We start from the raw sequence: 19,854 nt of genomic DNA, 5'->3' as shown, positions 1-19,854 counted from the left end.
TTCCTTAATTTATAATTAACTGTTTTGCTATCCTCGGTTGAAATTATATATGGTAAATATTTAAATAGTTGCATAGAAAACAATCAGTTTTAAACAGTGTGTTTATTCACTAAATGTATTGATAAAAGGTGACTCCCTTTTTGTACATACTTTTACAGTAGTCATCCTTAATTTCTTAATATTTCGTTTATAAGTTTATCATACATGTATGATTTTGTATTTCATTTTAAATACGCACGCATGCCACATGTTACTTTGGCGGATAGTTCAACAATGTTATGCAAAGCTCTATTCTTACGGTATGAAATTAAAGGATAAATTTTCAACCAATTAAAATCGAAAACAGTACATTTATATAGTTCCTTATAAACTACGACATTTCTCACAAGTATTTATTTATTTTTTAGTTCCCCACATGCATAAGAAAAAATCTTCGCCGATGAAACATTTCAATCCTTTTTACACCAACATGCCTTCACTGTATTCATTTGAATTTCGTGGTGACCATGATAGTACATTGCATAGTACATCTATATTCACGTGCACACATGATACGATCTTTCGGGGACAATTTGCTCGTTTATGACACGTTATTTCTGAATGACCAAACGCTTAGCTACTTTATTTTCGTTTTATAGCATGAAAACAATAAAAGAGGAATGTGCAACCCATCATAAATTTGAAATGGATCAGTATTATGAGATCCTTATTATAAGTAACTACGACATTGTTAGGATAATAACCTAGCGTCAATATGAAAGAAATTAAAGTGGTTCATACATTCATCCATATAAAAGCGACACATGTATTTTATTTTATCCTTATATTTTTCATAGTGCGGTACAAGTGCTGCATGCATAAAGAATATTACTTAACACAAATTATTAGTAAAATATTTCGACCCCACTATTTGAAATTCACAAAATATTTATTTAATTATTTCGACCAAAAATCATTGTTTTTTACGTTCGTAGTACCGTAGTACATTCCATTGTCGGTCACCTGTGTCAATTCACGTGCACACTACAATTGTTGTTGTATTTAAATCTTTCGGCCAATGAAATGAGACGTTACAAGTTGTTTGTTTGTGATACGCCAGAATGTTATCAATGAATTATCAATCGCTAAACTTGACTGCATTTCAGTGTAGACAATAAAAAGGCTATTTGGATCAAGCCTTGTGGAATTTGCATTTACGTTTTTGAATAGGTAAAATGTATAGTTTGGTGAAGTTTTCTGCTAACTACTATACTTGTGAAAAACCCTTGGCAACAGAAACATCTTCAGCTTTTTTTATAATCGACCCAATTTACATAGTAATGGACGACTTCGTACATTTTATGATCGCAAATAAAATATATATATAATATACTGTGCACTGTAGTTCGTATATATACTGAAACCCTTTGGCAACCCCACAGTTTAAATGTTTATATTAAATACGTCGTGAGTTGTGGGCGTTACAGACGAACGTTCACCTAATCTGACCCAGTCAATGGGATATTTTAGCGCGCCAATCAATGGTCTCGCCTACACTGTTTTGCACATAATTCTATTATTCTTCTTCCTCTTCCTCTTCCGCCACTTTTAAATTTGAACTTGTCCGCACCCGTTCTCAAAAACCGCTTGTCAGATTAACTTAGGGTTTCACAATATGTTAGACTAACATGTCTAGTGGTGCAATCAGGGTTTTGTTTGTGCAATGGGGTTTATAAAGGGGTACTTTGAGGGGCAAAAAGAAAAGAGGGTTTTACTATAGAACCCTATGGGATTTTATTTTTTTAAATTTTCAAATGATTATAAATTGAAAACCGTTTGTGATAGACACATTATTTTTAATTGAAAATGTTCTAAATGATAAAACCCATTAAATGAAATACAGGGTTAGTCCCCAGGGGTCATCCCCACCCCCTGCCATTTAAGAAAGTTCTAATACCTTGTAAGTGGTCAAGATCCCCACCCCTAAACCATATATATTCTGGTTTGTCATGCTAAGATGGTTTGAATGATATACAGGGTTAGTCCCCAGGGGTCATCCCGACCCCCTGCCATTTGAAAAAGTTCTAATATCTTGAAAATGGTGTCGAGATCCCCACCCCTAAACCATATATATTCTGGTTTGTCATGCTATGATGGTTTGAATGTAATACAGGGTTAGTCCCCAGGGGTCATCCCGACCCCATTGCCATTTGAGAAAGTTCTAATATCTTGTAAATGGTCGAGATCCCCACCCCTAAACCATATATATTCTGGTTTGTCATGATAAAACACATGAAATGAAATACAGGGTTAGTCCCCAGGGGTCACCCCCACCCCATGCCATTTAAGAAAGTTCTAATATCTTGTAAGTGGTCAAGATCCCCACCCCTAAACCATATATATTCTGATTTGTCATGCTAAGATGGTTTGAATGATATACAGGGTTAGTCCCCAGGGGTCATCCCGACCCCCTGCCATTTGAGAAAGTTCTAATATCTTGTAAATGGTCGAGATCCCCACCCCTAAACTATATATATTCTGGTTTGTCATGATAAAGCACATCAAATGAAATACAGGGTTAGTCCCCAGGGGTCACCCCCACCCCATGCCATTTAAGAAAGTTCTAATATCTTGTAAGTGGTCAAGATCCCCACCCCTAAACCATATCTATTCTGGTTTGTCATGCTAAGATGGTTTGAATGATATACAGGGTTAGTCCCCAGGGGTCATCCCGACCCCCTGCCATTTGAGAAAGTTCTAATATCTTGTAAATGGTCGAGATCCCCACCCCTAAACCATATATATTCTGGTTTGTCATGCTAAGATGGTTTGAATGATATACAGGGTTAGTCCCCAGGGGTCATCCTGACCCCCTGCCATTTGAGAAAGTTCTAATATCTTGTAAATGGTCGAGATCCCCACCCCTAAACCATATATATTCTGGTTTGTCATGATAAAGCACATCAAATGAAATGCAAGGTTAGTCCTCAGGGGTCACCCCCACCCCCTGCCATTTAAGAAAGTTCTAATGTAAGTGGTTAAGATCCCCACCCCTAAACCATATATATTCTGGTTTGTCATGCTATGATGGTTTGAATGATATACAGGGTTAGTCCCCAGGGGTCATCCCGACCCCCTGACATTTGAGAAAGTTCTAATATCTTGTAAATGGTTGAGATCCCCACCCCTAAACCATATATATTCTGGTTTGTCATGATAAAGCACATCAAATGAAATACAGGGTTAGTCCCCAGGGGTCACCCCCGCCCCCTGCTATTTAAGAAAGTTCTAATATCTTGTAAGTGGTCAAGATCCCCAACCCTAAACCATATATATTCTGGTTTGTCATGCGAAGATGGTTTGAATGATATACAGGGTTAGTCCCCAGGGGTAACCCCCAGCCCCTTCTATTTAAGAAAGATCTAATATCTTGTAAGTGGTCAAGATCCCTACCCCTAAACCATATATATTCTGGTTTGTCATACCAAGATGGTTTGAATGATATACAGGGTTAGTCCCCAGGGGTCACCCCCACCCCCTGCTATTTAAGAAAGTTCTAATATCTTGTAAATGGTCAAGATCCCCATCCCTAAACCATATATATTCTAGTTTGTCATACCAAGATGGTTTGAATGATATACAGGGTTAGTCCCCAGGGGTCATCCCGACCTCCTGCTATTTGAGAAAGTTCTAATATCTTGTAAATGGTTGAGATCCCCACCCCTAAACCATATATATTCCTGTTCATCATGTCTCGAACATTTGAATGACGTATACGGTCAGTCCCCACTGGGTTCCCCCCACCCCCAATGTTCTAATATCTTGTAAATGGTCGAGAACCCCACCCCTAGACCATATATATTCCTGTTCGTCTTTTCTCGAACATTTGAATGATGTATAGGGTCAGTCCCCAGGGGTTCTCCCACCCCCAATGTTCTAGTATCTTGTAAATGGTCGAGATCCCCACCCCTAAACCATATATATTCTGGTTTGTCATGCCAAGATGATTTGAATGATATACAGGGTTAGTCCCCAGGCATCAATAATGCATTAACTTTACTGGACCAAACCAATTTTCACTGGACTTTGTCCAATGTCAGGCGACACTGGGAATTACGAATTATGGGAGCTTTGTTTGGGAGACTTCGTAACAGCATCCTGTTACAATCATTTCTTGTTTCTGTATTGGCCTTGTTATTGGTCCTCGGCCAGCTGTATTGGCGAAGCCTCAGGCCAATACAGCAAGCCTTGGACAAATAACAAGGCCAATACAGAAATAATCACGTAATGATATCTTTATTAATTAACTTACTATGTACATACAGCGTTTACCTTTTTTTTGTGTTTTATTTCCTTTCACAAGATTTTAACATGTTTTTCATTGAAAAAGAACTATCTAAATCTAAGTTTCCTTTTATAAGCTCTGCAATGTCAAATGATGTTTGGAAGAGTCTTCTACATTTTTTGATGATTTGTTAACCCTTTTCAGTCACTATAAAGTGTTACAATACATATTATTTCTGTATTGGCCTTGTTATTGGTCCTCAGCCAGCTGTATTGGCCTGAGGCAAAGCCTTGGACAAATAACAAGGCCAATACAGAAATAATCACGTAATACATGTAATATCATATTAAAACGTCTACAAATACTTCCATTGCTTCATACTCGAATGTAAACAAACTATGGGGTCGATTTTGTCATCAAAATAATTTTAGAATGGAATGTGGAAAGCAACCAATGAGAACATCTTTCTACAGGGAAATCCTTCTTCTGACGTAATATCGACTTAAAATAAAAATATCTGTGTGATTTGATTGGCTAGAACTCAAAACCTTTACCTTATATAGAAAGTCAATATAGGGACGACCAGCACTGAATGAACCTACTGGAAGTTATCAATATATTGACGACCGGCAGTACAGTAAAGTTATATGGGCCATCACTATATCGACGTCCTGCAGTACTAGGGTAAAGTTTGCCTCAACCAAATGTTATGAAACTTATACACAATACTTATTACCACAAAACTCAGTTCAAGTATAAATTTTGGTAGCATCACTTTTACCGTTCTTCAGTTATGTCCCTTTATAACTTTATATGATATGCAAGTGGGGGCATCATCTGTGGCCCATGGACACATTCCCCATTTATTAGTCCCCTGCCGACGAAGTCGAAGGGGACTTTAGGTTTGCACTTCGTCTGTCTGTCTGTCTGTCCGTCCGTCAGTCCGGCAAATGAGTTTTCCACACTTTTTTTCTTCGTGCTTGAAGATATTGATTTGATATTTGGTATTTTGTTTTATCATGACAAGTTACAGATCTGTTTAGAATTTTGTTCCGGTCTGATAATTTTGTGCAGATTTATGGTCCTTGGACTTCGAAATTTCACTCAAATATTCAGTTTTCCTCACTTTTTTTCATCATCATGCTTGAAGATATTGACTTGATATTTGTTATATAGTTTACACCATGACAAGTTATAGCATTTTGTTCCAGTACAATTAATTTTTAACCGGTAGGGGACTACCGGTATGTATTGCCATGCAATACTCTCAGAATGCTTGTTTCAAATAATTTCCAAATCCATGTCTGTCCTTCGATCATCCTCCTCTAATTTCAAGGACTGCTTTAAGTGTAGGGAGAAAATGAATGTCCTTGAGGAGTGTTACCGAAACAGGATCTGACATTTTTGGTTTCCTCGCAACTTTTGTTTTCTATGGGTCTCAAAGAAACAGAAGGCAAAGAATCTATGATTGATAAAAGATAAAACAAAGAATGTGATGATTTCTTAGTCCGACAGCCATTAGAACTATGTATGAATTGGTTGTTAAGAAATGATGATTTAAAAAAAAAATTTCACCAGCTTAATGTGCAAGTATACTTATACATGCATGTATATTGATAAGGGCAACTAAAATTAAATAGTAGATTTTCATCCAGATTTTTGAAAAAAATGGGGCGGGTGGAAGGATTTTATTTATTTTTTTTATTTCCTCCGAAACCCTTTTGTAATGTGATCTTCGTATGCAAGGGTAATGCTAAGCTTATATCATGTATATATAAGGAATTCTACAAAATTTTTAATTCTTAAATAAATATTTCTGATTGGCAACCACTAATCTACATGTAATTGCCGCTTTAGAAACCTATTTTCATTTAATACCAGGAACGTGGAGAAATGCTCTCTTTTACACTACCCAGTATATTAAACTTATTTTGATTTCTAAGCTATGCTTTGTAGTGCCCATAAAATGAAGGATATGCATTGGTATGCAACACAAGTATTATGATTACAGAGTGAAATGAAAACTCAAACTGTGTTGAAAATACTAAGTTTGATGCTTTTAAGATTCTTATGCAAGATGCAAATATAATTACAATGTAAATCAATGAACTTAACCAAAAAGAAGAAGTTGTTTAATGACTCTATTGAGGGTCTGGGGACAGTGGGTGTTTGCTGTTTGTCAATAAAAAATGACAGCCTTGGGGTAAATCTAAGGGTTTGCTATAATACATTATGTACGTTGGCTGACTTTTTTGGGTCATAAATCGCACAAGTTTGTGCTTGTGTCAATTTTTTTTATTCCAGTCATGTTTTTGTACCAATGTGTTCCACGAGTCTTGCGCTTTGAATATCATTCACAGTCCAAATTTCCTGACACAAAGTCATTGTATAGCTAGAAAAATCCATGGTTTTCTGTAATCACTGAAATTTGTGACATGTTGGATTTGTGTTCTTGGACAATGCCTATTACTCATAACCCGAATTGTCCATGCCCTTCCCGTAATCAATCTCTATTCTCGGAAGATAATATTTGCGTCATAGAGTAGCAAAACATGTCAACTTAATTATTTTGGTAAAAATACTGGATGAAATACCAAAACTGAAATTTTCAACAGGAAGTTTTGAATGAAACGAAATTTGGTTACCGGTAACGGAATTGAGCAAAACCAAAAATCGTATACTTTTAAAAATAAAAAAAATCAGGGCAGGACTGTTTCAGAGGGGCGGGCAGGGATGAAAATCTATCAATTAATTTTAATTGGCCTAACTGGCATTCAATTATATTTCAAAAAATGAATTGGATAAATGTTTCTCTTTAAATATATGCAATGTTTAATTTTTAGTTCCCACTGCTAAATGAATGCAATCTTTACCCTTCAGTGCTCACTAGCACTTTGATTTTTTTGTGTTGTAAGTTGTTCTTTTTTCAGGAGAACTGGGCCATCAAATGAGTTACATGTCAAGTTGGAGGAATGCTATGAACAGTTCAGGAATGTTGAGAGAGAAAGAAAAAAGGTAAAATTAAAGACATGTGTGAATGCCAACATCTTCAATTTCTGTTTATCAAATATATAGTCTGATTAAAAAAACATAAAAATTATTGTAAGGCCATTTTTAACCCTTCAGCTCTGATCAATTATTTTTTTCATGAGTAAACTCTCTTAGAAAGGTTAATTTTATAGAAAATTGCATTGTAAGTGCTCTCAAGTGTACAATTCTTGCAGGATACTTATTAAATGTATATCAAATGTTAATATCAGCAATGATTTGGACAGGTTGGAAAATCAGTACTGATCAACTCTTTTAAAGAGTTATACCCCTCCCAAATATTAATTATATAGAATATTGCATTGTATGCACTCTCACACCTACCTTTCTTGTAGGATTGATATAAGATTTATATCAAAGCTAATTTAGTAACTGCTGTTTTTTTTTATTTACAGACTGAGGCTGAATTGGCACGTCAAAATCCGGGAAAAAGGGTATCAAGCATGAATAATATAGTTGTTCCAAGGCTACCATCCAATCCCTCTAGAGTTGATAGGCTCATAGTAGACTCATTTAAGGAACATGCAAGGGTACTAGTATTTGAAATTTATTTTACATAATGTAAGAAATTCATATATAAGCATTTATTGGTTTACTTAAAAGGAGCAATTTTTGTAACCATATTTGCTGTTAAAATAATTATCACATGAAAGCACAATAATTTGAGATAAATGCTTTCAGTTTGTATAGCAAAATTTTATTTTTGCACCAGGATGCTCATTCATATATATATATATATATATATTACTCACAATGTGTGTTTAATTAAGTCTCCCAAACGAAGTTTGGGAAGACTTATTGTTTTTGCTCAGTTCTTATTATTATTATTATTCTTCTTCCTCTTCCTCTTCCTCTTCCGCCGCTTTTAAATTTGAACTTGTCCGCACCCGTTCTCCAAAACCGCTTGTCAGATTAACTTAGGGTTTCACAATATGTTATACTAACATGTCTAGTGGTGCAATCAGGGTTTTGTTTGTGCAATGGGGTTTATAAAGGGGTACTTTGAGGGGCAAAAAGAAAAGAGGGTTTTACTATAGAACCCTATGGGATTTTATTTTTTTAAATTTTCAAATGATTATAAATTGAAAACCGTTTGTGATAGACACAATCTTTTTAATTGAAAATGTTCTAAATGATAAAACCCATTAAATGAAATACAGGGTTAGTCCCCAGGGGTCATCCCCACCCCCTGCCATTTAAGAAAGTTCTAATACCTTGTAAGTGGTCAAGATCACCACCCCTAAACCATATATATTCTGGTTTGTCATGCTAAGATGGTTTGAATGATATACAGGGTTAGTCCCCAGGGGTCATCCTGACCCCCTGCCATTTGAGAAAGTTCTAATATCTTGAAAATGGTCGAGATCCCCACCCCTAAACCATATATATTCTGGTTTGTCATGCTTAGATGGTTTGAATGATATACAGGGTTAGTCCCCAGGGGTCATCCCCACCCCCTGCCATTTGAGAAAGTTCTAATATCTTGTAAATGGTCGAGATCCCCACCCCTAAACCATATACATTCTGGTTTGTCATGATAAAGCACATGAAATGAAATACAGGGTTAGTCCCCAGGGGTCACCCCCACCCCATGCCATTTAAGAAAGTTCTAATATCTTGTAAGTGGTCAAGATCCCCACCCCTAAACCATATATATTCTGGTTTGTCATGCTAAGATGGTTTGAATGATATACAGGGTTAGTCCCCAGGGGTCATCCCGACCCCCTGCCATTTGAGAAAGTTCTAATATCTTGTAAATGGTCGAGATCCCCACCCCTAAACCATATATATTCTGGTTTGTCATGCTAAGATGGTTTGAATGATATACAGGGTTAGTCCCCAGGGGTCATCCCGACCCCCTGCCATTTGAGAAAGTTCTAATATCTTGTAAATGGTCGAGATCCCCACCCCTAAACCATATATATTCTGGTTTGTCATGATAAAGCACATGAAATGAAATACAGGGTTAGTCCCCAGGGTTCACCCCCACCCCATGCCATTTAAGAAAGTTCTAATATCTTGTAAGTGGTCAAGATCCCCACCCCTAAACCATATATATTCTGGTTTGTCATGCTAAGATGGTTTGAATGATATACAGGGTAAGTCCCCAGGGGTCATCCCGACCCCCTGCCATTTGAGAAAGTTCTAATATCTTTGGTCGAGATCCCCACCCCTAAACCATATATATTCTTGTTTGTCATGCTAAGATGGTTTGAATGATATACAGGGTTAGTCCCCAGGGGTCATCCCGACCCCCTGCCATTTGAGAAAGTTCTAATATCTTGTAAATGGTCGAGATCCCCACCCCTAAACCATATATATTCTGGTTTGTCATGCTAAGATGGTTTGAATGATATACAGGGTTAGTCCCCAGGGGTCATCCCGACCCCCTGCCATTTGAGAAAGTTCTAATATCTTTGGTCGAGATCCCCACCCCTAAACCATATATATTCTTGTTTGTCATGCTAAGATGGTTTGAATGATATACAGGGTTAGTCCCCAGGGGTCATCCTGACCCCCTGCCATTTGAGAAAGTTCTAATATCTTGAAAATGGTCGAGATCCCCACCCCTAAACCATATATATTCTGGTTTGTCATGCTTAGATGGTTTGAATGATATACAGGGTTAGTCCCCAGGGGTCATCCCCACCCCCTGCCATTTGAGAAAGTTCTAATATCTTGTAAATGGTCGAGATCCCCACCCCTAAACCATATACATTCTGGTTTGTCATGATAAAGCACATGAAATGAAATACAGGGTTAGTCCCCAGGGGTCACCCCCACCCCATGCCATTTAAGAAAGTTCTAATATCTTGTAAGTGGTCAAGATCCCCACCCCTAAACCATATATATTCTGGTTTGTCATGCTAAGATGGTTTGAATGATATACAGGGTTAGTCCCCAGGGGTCATCCCGACCCCCTGCCATTTGAGAAAGTTCTAATATCTTGTAAATGGTCGAGATCCCCACCCCTAAACCATATATATTCTGGTTTGTCATGCTAAGATGGTTTGAATGATATACAGGGTTAGTCCCCAGGGGTCATCCCGACCCCCTGCCATTTGAGAAAGTTCTAATATCTTGTAAATGGTCGAGATCCCCACCCCTAAACCATATATATTCTGGTTTGTCATGATAAAGCACATGAAATGAAATACAGGGTTAGTCCCCAGGGTTCACCCCCACCCCATGCCATTTAAGAAAGTTCTAATATCTTGTAAGTGGTCAAGATCCCCACCCCTAAACCATATATATTCTGGTTTGTCATGCTAAGATGGTTTGAATGATATACAGGGTAAGTCCCCAGGGGTCATCCCGACCCCCTGCCATTTGAGAAAGTTCTAATATCTTTGGTCGAGATCCCCACCCCTAAACCATATATATTCTTGTTTGTCATGCTAAGATGGTTTGAATGATATACAGGGTTAGTCCCCAGGGGTCATCCCGACCCCCTGCCATTTGAGAAAGTTCTAATATCTTGTAAATGGTCGAGATCCCCACCCCTAAACCATATATATTCTGGTTTGTCATGCTAAGATGGTTTGAATGATATACAGGGTTAGTCCCCAGGGGTCATCCCGACCCCCTGCCATTTGAGAAAGTTCTAATATCTTGTAAATGGTCGAGATCCCCACCCCTAAACCATATATATTCTGGTTTCATCATGCTAAGATGGTTTGAATGATATACAGGGTTAGTCCCCAGGGGTCATCCCGACCCCCTGCCATTTGAGAAAGTTCTAATATCTTGTAAATGGTCGAGATCCCCACCCCTAAACCATATATATTCTGGTTTGTCATGATAAAGCACATCAAATGAAATACAGGGTTAGTCCTCAGGGGTCACCCCCACCCCCTGCCATTTAAGAAAGTTCTAATGTAAGTGGTTAAGATCCCCACCCCTAAACCATATATATTCTGGTTTGTCATGCGAAGATGGTTTGAATGATATACAGGGTTAGTCCCCAGGGGTCTCCCCCAGCCCCTTCTATTTAAGAAAGTTCTAATATCTTGTAAGTGGTCAAGATCCCCACCCCTAAACCATATATATTCTGGTTTGTCATACCAAGATGGTTTGAATGATATACAGGGTTAGTCCCCAGGGGTCACCCCCACCCCCTGCTATTTAAGAAAGTTCTAATATCTTGTAAGTGGTCAAGATCCCCACCCCTAAACCATATATATTCTGGTTTGTCATACCAAGATGGTTTGAATGATATGCAGGGTTAGTCCCCAGGGGTCATCCCGACCTCCTGCCATTTGAGAAAGTTCTAATATCTTGTAAATGGTCGAGATCCCCACCCCTAAACCATATATATTCCTGTTCATCATGTCTCGAACATTTGAATGACGTATACGGTCAGTCCCCACTGGGTTCCCCCCACCCCCAATGTTCTAATATCTTGTAAATGGTCGAGATCCCCACCCCTAGACCATATATATTCCTGTTCGTCGTTTCTCGAACATTTGAATGATGTATAGGGTCAGTCCCCAGGGGTTCCCCCCACCCCCAATGTTCTAGTATCTTGTAAATGGTCGAGATCCCCACCCCTCAACCATATATATTCTGGTTTGTCATGCCAAGATGATTTGAATGATATACAGGGTTAGTCCCCAGGCATCACTAATGCACTAACTTTACTGGACCAAACCAATTTTCACTGGACTTTGTCCAATGTCAGGCGACACTGGGAATTACGAATTATGGGAGCTTCGTTTGGGAGACTTCGTAACAGCATCCTGTTACAATCATTTCTTGTTGTAGAATTCTGTTTGTAATTTTATCAATTTCACAATTATCCAATTTCATTATGAGACAACTGAAAGGAAGAACAAGAACTAGAAACTTATATAGATGCCCCTTATAGAGAGGAATGTAATAAGTCTAAACTATACCTTCATAATAATTGTGTAGAGTTGTTGCTGCTGTCCTTTTTATCACAATGACATAATGATAGTAAGTAAGTAACAAAGTTGCCAGCCAGCTTATTACCAAATTTTACAATTTATAACAATCAGTGACAGTTCTGTTTCACCTTTTTTAACTGTAAAGATTCAGGGATTGATTTATGCTAGTTGTTTTTTTGACAGATTTTAACATTGATTGATAAAATGGAGAGGTTAAGAAATATAACAGTTCATCCTAACATCCATTCAGCCATGGAAAGATGGCTGGAAGGGATCAGAAAAGTACAGGCTAGACGAAAGGAAGAGATTGTTAATGCCACAAATCGTCATAGGAACGGTGGTCCTAGGCATCAAGAAGACAAAGGTATTGTATTAAAGTTTATAGTGCATAAATATTGTGTATACTGTGTACCTAGAACATTTTGCACTATGTTATTATGCCTCCGCAATAGGCAACAGGGGAATTAAGTGCTACCCTTGAGTCTATCCTTCTGTCCGTCCCATTTTCATTTCCACACACTAACTTAAGTTTGCCTAATGCTAATTTTATGAAACTCATACACCATGCTAATAACCAACACTTGCAGACAGAGTTCGAATTTGGGCAGTGAGTCACTTACCATTGGCATTCTAGAGTTATGCCCCTTTATAACTTGAAAAATTGCAAATTTTGCCGTTTCTGCACTCTAACTAAAGTTTGCCTCACCCAAATTATATGAAACTCATACACAATGCTAAAAACCACAACACATAGACAGAATTGGAATTTGGGCAGTGAGTCATTTACCGTTCCAGAGTTATGTCCCTTTTTCACTTTGAAAATTGCAAAGCTTATGCGGGGGCATTCTTGTCCTCAGACGCATTCTTCTTTTATTTACGCAATCTTTCTGTGTGATATCAATTATTTCTTATTTGTTTTCAAAATGCTTTAAATGTCCAAATTGAACCATACATGACAAAAACTATATGGACTCAATTTTAAACTGTGTTTTTTGGAAAACTCTGTTGTTAGAGGAAATTCTGGTTTCTGATTGGTCAATTTTTGTCTCAACTGAAGTCAACAGGAGGTGAGACTTACACATGCTATTTCTGGCAGCAGCTGCATCAACAATTTCTTAAAGTTGTTTTTATATCAGTTTATGGGGAATTACTTCAGGTTAGTCCAAGATATTTGAATAAAATTGAGAATGGAAATGGGGAATATGTCAAAGAGACAACAACCCGACCAAAGAGCAGAAAACAGCCGAAGGCCACCAATGGGTCTTCAACACAGCAAGAAAATCCCTCACCCGGAGACGGGCTTCAGCTGGCCCCTAAACAAACATGTGTACTAGTTTACTAGTTGAATGAAAATGGAGGTCACACTAAACTCAAAAACATATAAATGAACTAAAATTAAAAAAGCATACAAGACTAACAAAGGCCAGAGGCTCCTGACTTGGGACAGGCGCAAAAATGTGGCAGGGTTAAACATGTTTTGTGAGATCTCAACCCTCCCCCTATACCTGTAGCCAATGTAGAATAAACAAACAGCAATGCGCACAGTAAAACTCAGTTTAAAAAAAGTCTTGAGTCCGATGTCAGAATAGGTAACAAAAGAAACTAAGCAAAATGACAATGATACATAAATTAACAAAGGACTACTAGCAGTTACTGATATGCCAGCTCCAGACCTCAATTAAACTGATTGAAAGATTATGTCTTCATCATATGAAAATCAAGCACAATCCCTCCCATTAGGGGTTTAGTATCATACCATCATAAAATATATGAGAAGAACATGACCCGTATCATGCCAACAACTGGTTTTAGAATAAATGTGTTTATTTCCGATGCAAAGACCCTATAAGTGAATCAATATTAATACCAAAATATGCCTCCTTTAATGACCTGACAACAGTATCGTAACTATATCCCTTCTGAAAAGTCTGTTTAAAGGTTTGGTTAGCTTTTGAGGTGAATGTTGACATTTTTGTGCTTTGTATAGAATATTACCATAAAAGATTGGATGTGAAATACCTGAACTTATAAGATGTCTGCATGTTGATTTATATTTATGAATGTATTTACGAATGATGTCCTTGTACCGATGATAAATTATAGGTAAATGTATCTACAGTTTATTTAACTTATTATTTCATGAAACAACAATACCTTACCTCTTTGTTATAGTAAGGATAAATTCCTACCACTTCATTCTAAAAATGTGCACACAATCCATGCTTTTATAACCTTATAAAACTACGCCCCAAAAAAATCATTCAAATCTTATAATTATACTTGAATCAAACTTTTTGCTTGTTTTTTTTTATACACATTGTTGTATTGTTGTCAGGGAGTATATGTGCAGTCATGGATGTTGTGGTTTATAAAGATTTAAAACATCACTTGAAATCACCATGAGATTGCTATCTCCCACTAAAAATTATGAAATCTTTATGACACATCTATGTAATGTAATTATTTCATCTTACACTCTAACTATTTCAGATGTTCTTGCTTTAGCAGCAAGCATAAGTGAATTGTCAGAATTAACAAGAAGGGCAAGAACTGCACAATGGTGTTCCCTCCAGGCAGCTGATAAGGACAATCCTTGTCTTAGTAAACTGGGAATAGATATACAATCCCTGACAATGGTCACACAAGGAGAATCTGCTGGTAATGATAAGTCATAGAAAGAAATATCAGAGGAATGGTCAACTGAGTGGTCAACATTTGCCTGTACAACTTTTTGACTTGACTGGTTAAGATGATTTATGTGTGAATTATTATGTGATAGTAGATATTAAGTTCAGTCATAATCATGAGAGATACTGATCAGAAATTACTATTAGGTTGTGATATTAGAACATACATGTATTATTAAGTGGCCATAATTATTTTATTATTGTAATCAAAGTTAAGATTAGTATTATTTGATGTTATTTAGAACACTTGTGTAGATTTTTAATAATTTGCATGATGTCATATGAATAGTTTGTATTGAAGTTCCTACCTTTGGTAAATATTGAACCAGAGTGTAATATTTTATGTTTATATTTTATTAAAGTTTTCATCTTTAAACGTTGCACATTGGCTATGCTCTCTGAGGACAGGGTCAAGCTGAAGTAGGTAAAGAGCATTGTTTAAGATAATTAAATTGCAGAAATAATGCAAATTAATTTAAATTCATGCAAAATCTTATCATATTTGGTATTATTTTGTTCTCTTTCTGGAAAAAAAGTAAACAAGAAAGAAACCTTTAAAATTGCATTCAGATGTTTTAAATTATTGTTTGGAATATGAATTTTAAAGAAAACACTTTTCCAAACAATTGATTCAGATGTATTCATTCTCTTCTTGGGCTACACAAATAAACATTTGAGAAAAAACTGATAAACATTGACTATTTTCAAAAAATTCTTATTTGGACAAATACCAATTCTTGTTAGGGAGGGAGTCCATCAATTTTTACATATTTCCTCAGGTATTGTATACTAGTATCTATTCCTATTTTACATATTTTGTCTATTAATATAGATGCATGATTATATAGAACTAATATGACTCCATTAACAATTAAAGTTGAAATGCCCATCAGGATATGACATGATAAAATTGTTTTGGCCTGTAGAATTTAAATATTTTCATAGCATTTAAAGTATTTGTATATAGTCTTTCATCATTCCCTTACAAAGTTAGATGTAAATTTACTAGTTTTATTAAGTTATTGTTATTTAGAAATGATATTTCATTGCGTATCAGGTGCATATTTATTGAAACAGCTTCTTTTTGGTATTCAGCAGCGTAGTGTGATTGCTTTATGTTCATAGCTATGTTCATAGCTGTTTAAATATTATGGAAAATATATAAGAAAAAAATAATTGATAGGAATAGTATTCACCATATTGTTTCAAAATCTTAAGTCATTGGTGTCTTTTTAGTAATGTCAAATATGATTGTTTAATTTTAAAAATAGCATATGTACATGATGTACTGCAACATCTTTAAATTTTTAGAACATTTTTGATCACATGTGCAAAGTTTGTTGTCAGTTTGTCATATTTAAAAAAAATAAAAAAATAAAAGAGAAGAAGATTCAGACTTGGCAGAAATGTTTGGAAAGATTTATCAAGTGCTGTTGCTGTGGTCAGATAACAAACATAATGGTCATGACCAGAAATGGGTTACTAGAATTTGACAAAAATGGAAAATGGGAAGGACCATAGATAATAATAATTTATTTTAATGGGATCATAAATGAAAATGGGACATGTTTAAAAAATTGCTGTTATGAATCTTAAAGAAACTGTCATAGTTGTATATTATTATGTTTATTATTTAGATCAAATAGTATTTATCATTTTGTACATAGAAAGGAGGACATAGAATTTTTTATGAAGTTATACAGCAGGGCATGTAATCATATAGTTTATTAATATGTAAATATCTTTAATACTGCCATCTTTTCATCTTTGATAATAACACATTGTTTGTTATGAAAGCTTTAAAGATTTAAAGATTTTGGTGACTACATTATTTCTGTTCATAAAAAATAACAATACATAGTCTGTGTTCTAAAACTTTGCATTTGAATATAGTTCATCTCTTTTCAATATATTATTATTGAGGAGTATAAGTGCCATGTCTATGATGTCAGATTGATATAAACATGTAAATATACAGCTATTTAAATAGAATTCTTCAATCTTGTTCATGGTGCAACACATTTCTAGTCTTTCATTCTAATATATATCACAGTCTTCAAGTACATAGCTTAACAGTATTATTCTATGTGTAGTACATATTTTGTGCTGTTGAAAATAAACCCAAAATATACTTGAATTTCTTTTTCCTTCTTTACATCAGTTTCTCTTAATCTTTTTGAACAATTGAAAACAAATCAGATTTGTTGAAAATCTTGTATATCTGGGATCTTTTATGAACCGTAACATAATCACTTAAGCCTTGTGAAGCTGCAATGAATAGGAATTTTGCTTAGCCTAATTTATATTTTGCATTAAATGGATGTTTAAAAGATACAAATTAATATGATTGTGAATATAAATAGAATGTTTGGTCTTATTTTCTATTGAAATTTATTAACAATGTTGTTGTTTACCATTTTCATTTTTATAATTAGAAATCAGTTGGTTAAGTTGTAGATGCCAATTTTCCCAGTATTTTAGTTGTTGTAGAAACATAGTGATGAATAAAGAGTCTGTTTTATTTTGTAAATGTTGATTTTATAGTTAATATGAGATTAGCCTATTGATGTTTAAAAGTAACATGTATTTATTGAAGAGGCATGTCTCCAAATCAATCAAAATTATCATGTATTATACTGCCTATCAAAAAATAAACTGAAAATGCCATCCAATAAAAAAAGAAAGAGTTTGTTAAATCTTGCCAACACTTAATAAAATTAAATAGTTTGGAATTTATATGGGTTCCTTGTTTCAGTAAACAAATTTCAATAATATAATAAGTATTTATGCAAAAATAGCTTTTGTTGCAGATTTTTAAGACCCACTGTGACAGAAGCTAGATCTGATTCCCAAGGGAATCATGTTAAAGAGACATTGTGCTTAGAAACAGTTTATTTTATCATTATGTCAGGAAACTTAAATTTTAGAGTATGATATTAGGTTGTAAAGAGAGAAAATAAGTACTTAAAAGTAAAAAAAGTCTGTGTTTTACATTTTCTTAAAATTTAGTATTAATGCATTATGCAGGTGCGTTTTTTAATATAATATATATAATACATGAATAATCATGAAAATATTATTCATAAATAGACCAGGAAACAATTATCTTAATATTTGTACACTTTCTAAGAAATAGTAAATATTATGACAGATCCATTATATTCCTGGTTCTGAAAATCTTGAAATCAGAAAATTAAAATATGTAGCATTAAATAGCAAGAAACATTTAAAAATATTGATGATTAATCAGAAAAGTATTAATTGCTCCTAGGATTAAATTTTGTTCATCTTTAAAGTGAAATCACTTAGTTTTTGTTGTCCTCTGTAATTACAATTTTATGTGGCCTTTGACATTACAAACTCACTTTTTACTTATGCATAATATAACTCAGTACTTTACATGCATTTAATTGTTCTAGTGAGTACTCTACCATTTCTCTGTTGGGTTTGGGAGAAGTTAGATACTAACTTTTGAAGTAAGTGACATCCTTAGTTATCATTATTCAAAATGATAAAAAAATAAAATATTTTGAACTGAAAAGTATCATCTTGATTTACTTATTTCAAATATACTATCTTTCAGCACTGCTTTTAGTTTAGTTGAGCATAGTTGCAATAAAAGACACAGTTCTACTGTATGTTAATTAAAATATTTATATCCATTGTTTCAGCATTAATGTTATATTTTCTCTACCTTTGTTGCAATATTTTTTGTAAGTGTAATAATTTATGCAAGGTTTTTTTTCTACTTGTTAAATAATTTGGTATTAAACCTATGCACACATTCTGTATTTTGTTGTAAGGAGCACAATATATATTATAGTCACATTAATCTATGAAATAACATAGTCAGGTTTAGATAATATAATGGTTGTTTTATAGTATAATGGCTAGAATTTTTATTATGGCTGTCTTTTTTTTTACTATGTAGAAATAATATTGCCAACCCTGTCACATTATAGAAGTATGTTATTCCTTGAATTTGAACAGATTACTGCTTACTCAGTTGTAATTCTTGTAGATATCAGCAAACCTTCAGAAATGATAGAAATTTATTTTTATTATACGACCGCAAAAAATTTTTTGGGATCGTATGATGTCGTCGTCATCTGCGTCGTCGTCCGAAGACACATTGGTTTCTGGACAATAACTTAAGTTTAAGTGAATGGATCTCTATGAAATTTTTTAAGAAGGTTCAATACCACAAAAGGAAGGTTGGGATTGATTTTGGGGATGATGGTCCCAACCGTTTAGCAATTAGGGGCCCAAAACAAGCATTTTTCTAGTTTTAGGATAATAACTTGTGTATAAGTATTTCGATTACTCTGAAATTGTACGACAATGTTTAATACCACAAGTAGAAGGTTGGGATTTATTTTAAGGGTTATGGGCCAGCAGTTTAGGAATTAAGGGCCAAAAAGGGGCCAAAAACAAGCATTTTTCTAGTTTCCAGACAATAACTCGTGTTTAAGTGTATGGATCTCTCTGACATTGTACCACAAGGTTCCATATCACAAAGGGAAGGCTAGGATTGAGTTTGGGGTTAATTGCCCAAATATGTAGGAATTAGGGGCCAAAAAAGGCCAAAAACAAAAATTTTTCTAGTTTCCAGACAATAACTTGTGTTTAAGTGTATGGATCTCTCTGAAATTGTACTACAAGGTTCCATACTACAAAGGAAAGGCTGGGATCGAGTTTTGGGGTTATTGCTCCAAGGGGGGTTTCAAAAAGTTGGGGGGGGGGGGGGGGGGGGGTTTCCAATTTTTTTAGAGGATTCATATTTTTTTTTCAAAATTTTTCAAATTTTGAGTTTTTAAAAAGTTTCAAGAAGAAATCTTCATTTGCACAGTATTGCGCAATAGATTTGTAAGATCTTTGACCACATTAATTTTGTGTCAGAAATCTATATTATGTCAAAAATTTGATCACAATCCAAATTCAGACAGTA

The 19,854-nt window shown here is 35.1% G+C and overlaps 1 protein-coding gene across 1 annotated transcript in view; it reads left to right on the top strand.

Annotated features, from left to right (window-relative positions):
* Positions 1-19,647, top strand: part of LOC127728199 (uncharacterized) — a 36,265-nt gene extending 16,618 nt beyond the window's left edge. Inside the window, exons 6-9 of the mRNA XM_052235422.1 lie at positions 7,195-7,279; positions 7,708-7,842; positions 12,403-12,583; positions 14,710-19,647. Coding sequence (XP_052091382.1) covers positions 7,195-7,279; positions 7,708-7,842; positions 12,403-12,583; positions 14,710-14,894 — 586 coding nt within the window. The 3' untranslated portion in view covers positions 14,895-19,647. The remainder of the gene's footprint in view (positions 1-7,194; positions 7,280-7,707; positions 7,843-12,402; positions 12,584-14,709) is intronic.
* Positions 19,648-19,854: the final 207 nt, after the last annotated feature.

This window comes from Mytilus californianus, unplaced genomic scaffold (assembly GCF_021869535.1).
Source record: "Mytilus californianus isolate M0D057914Y unplaced genomic scaffold, xbMytCali1.0.p SCAF_2, whole genome shotgun sequence".
NCBI classification, from domain to species: domain Eukaryota; kingdom Metazoa; phylum Mollusca; class Bivalvia; order Mytilida; family Mytilidae; genus Mytilus; species Mytilus californianus.
This window is presented reverse-complemented; position numbering and strand designations above follow the sequence as displayed.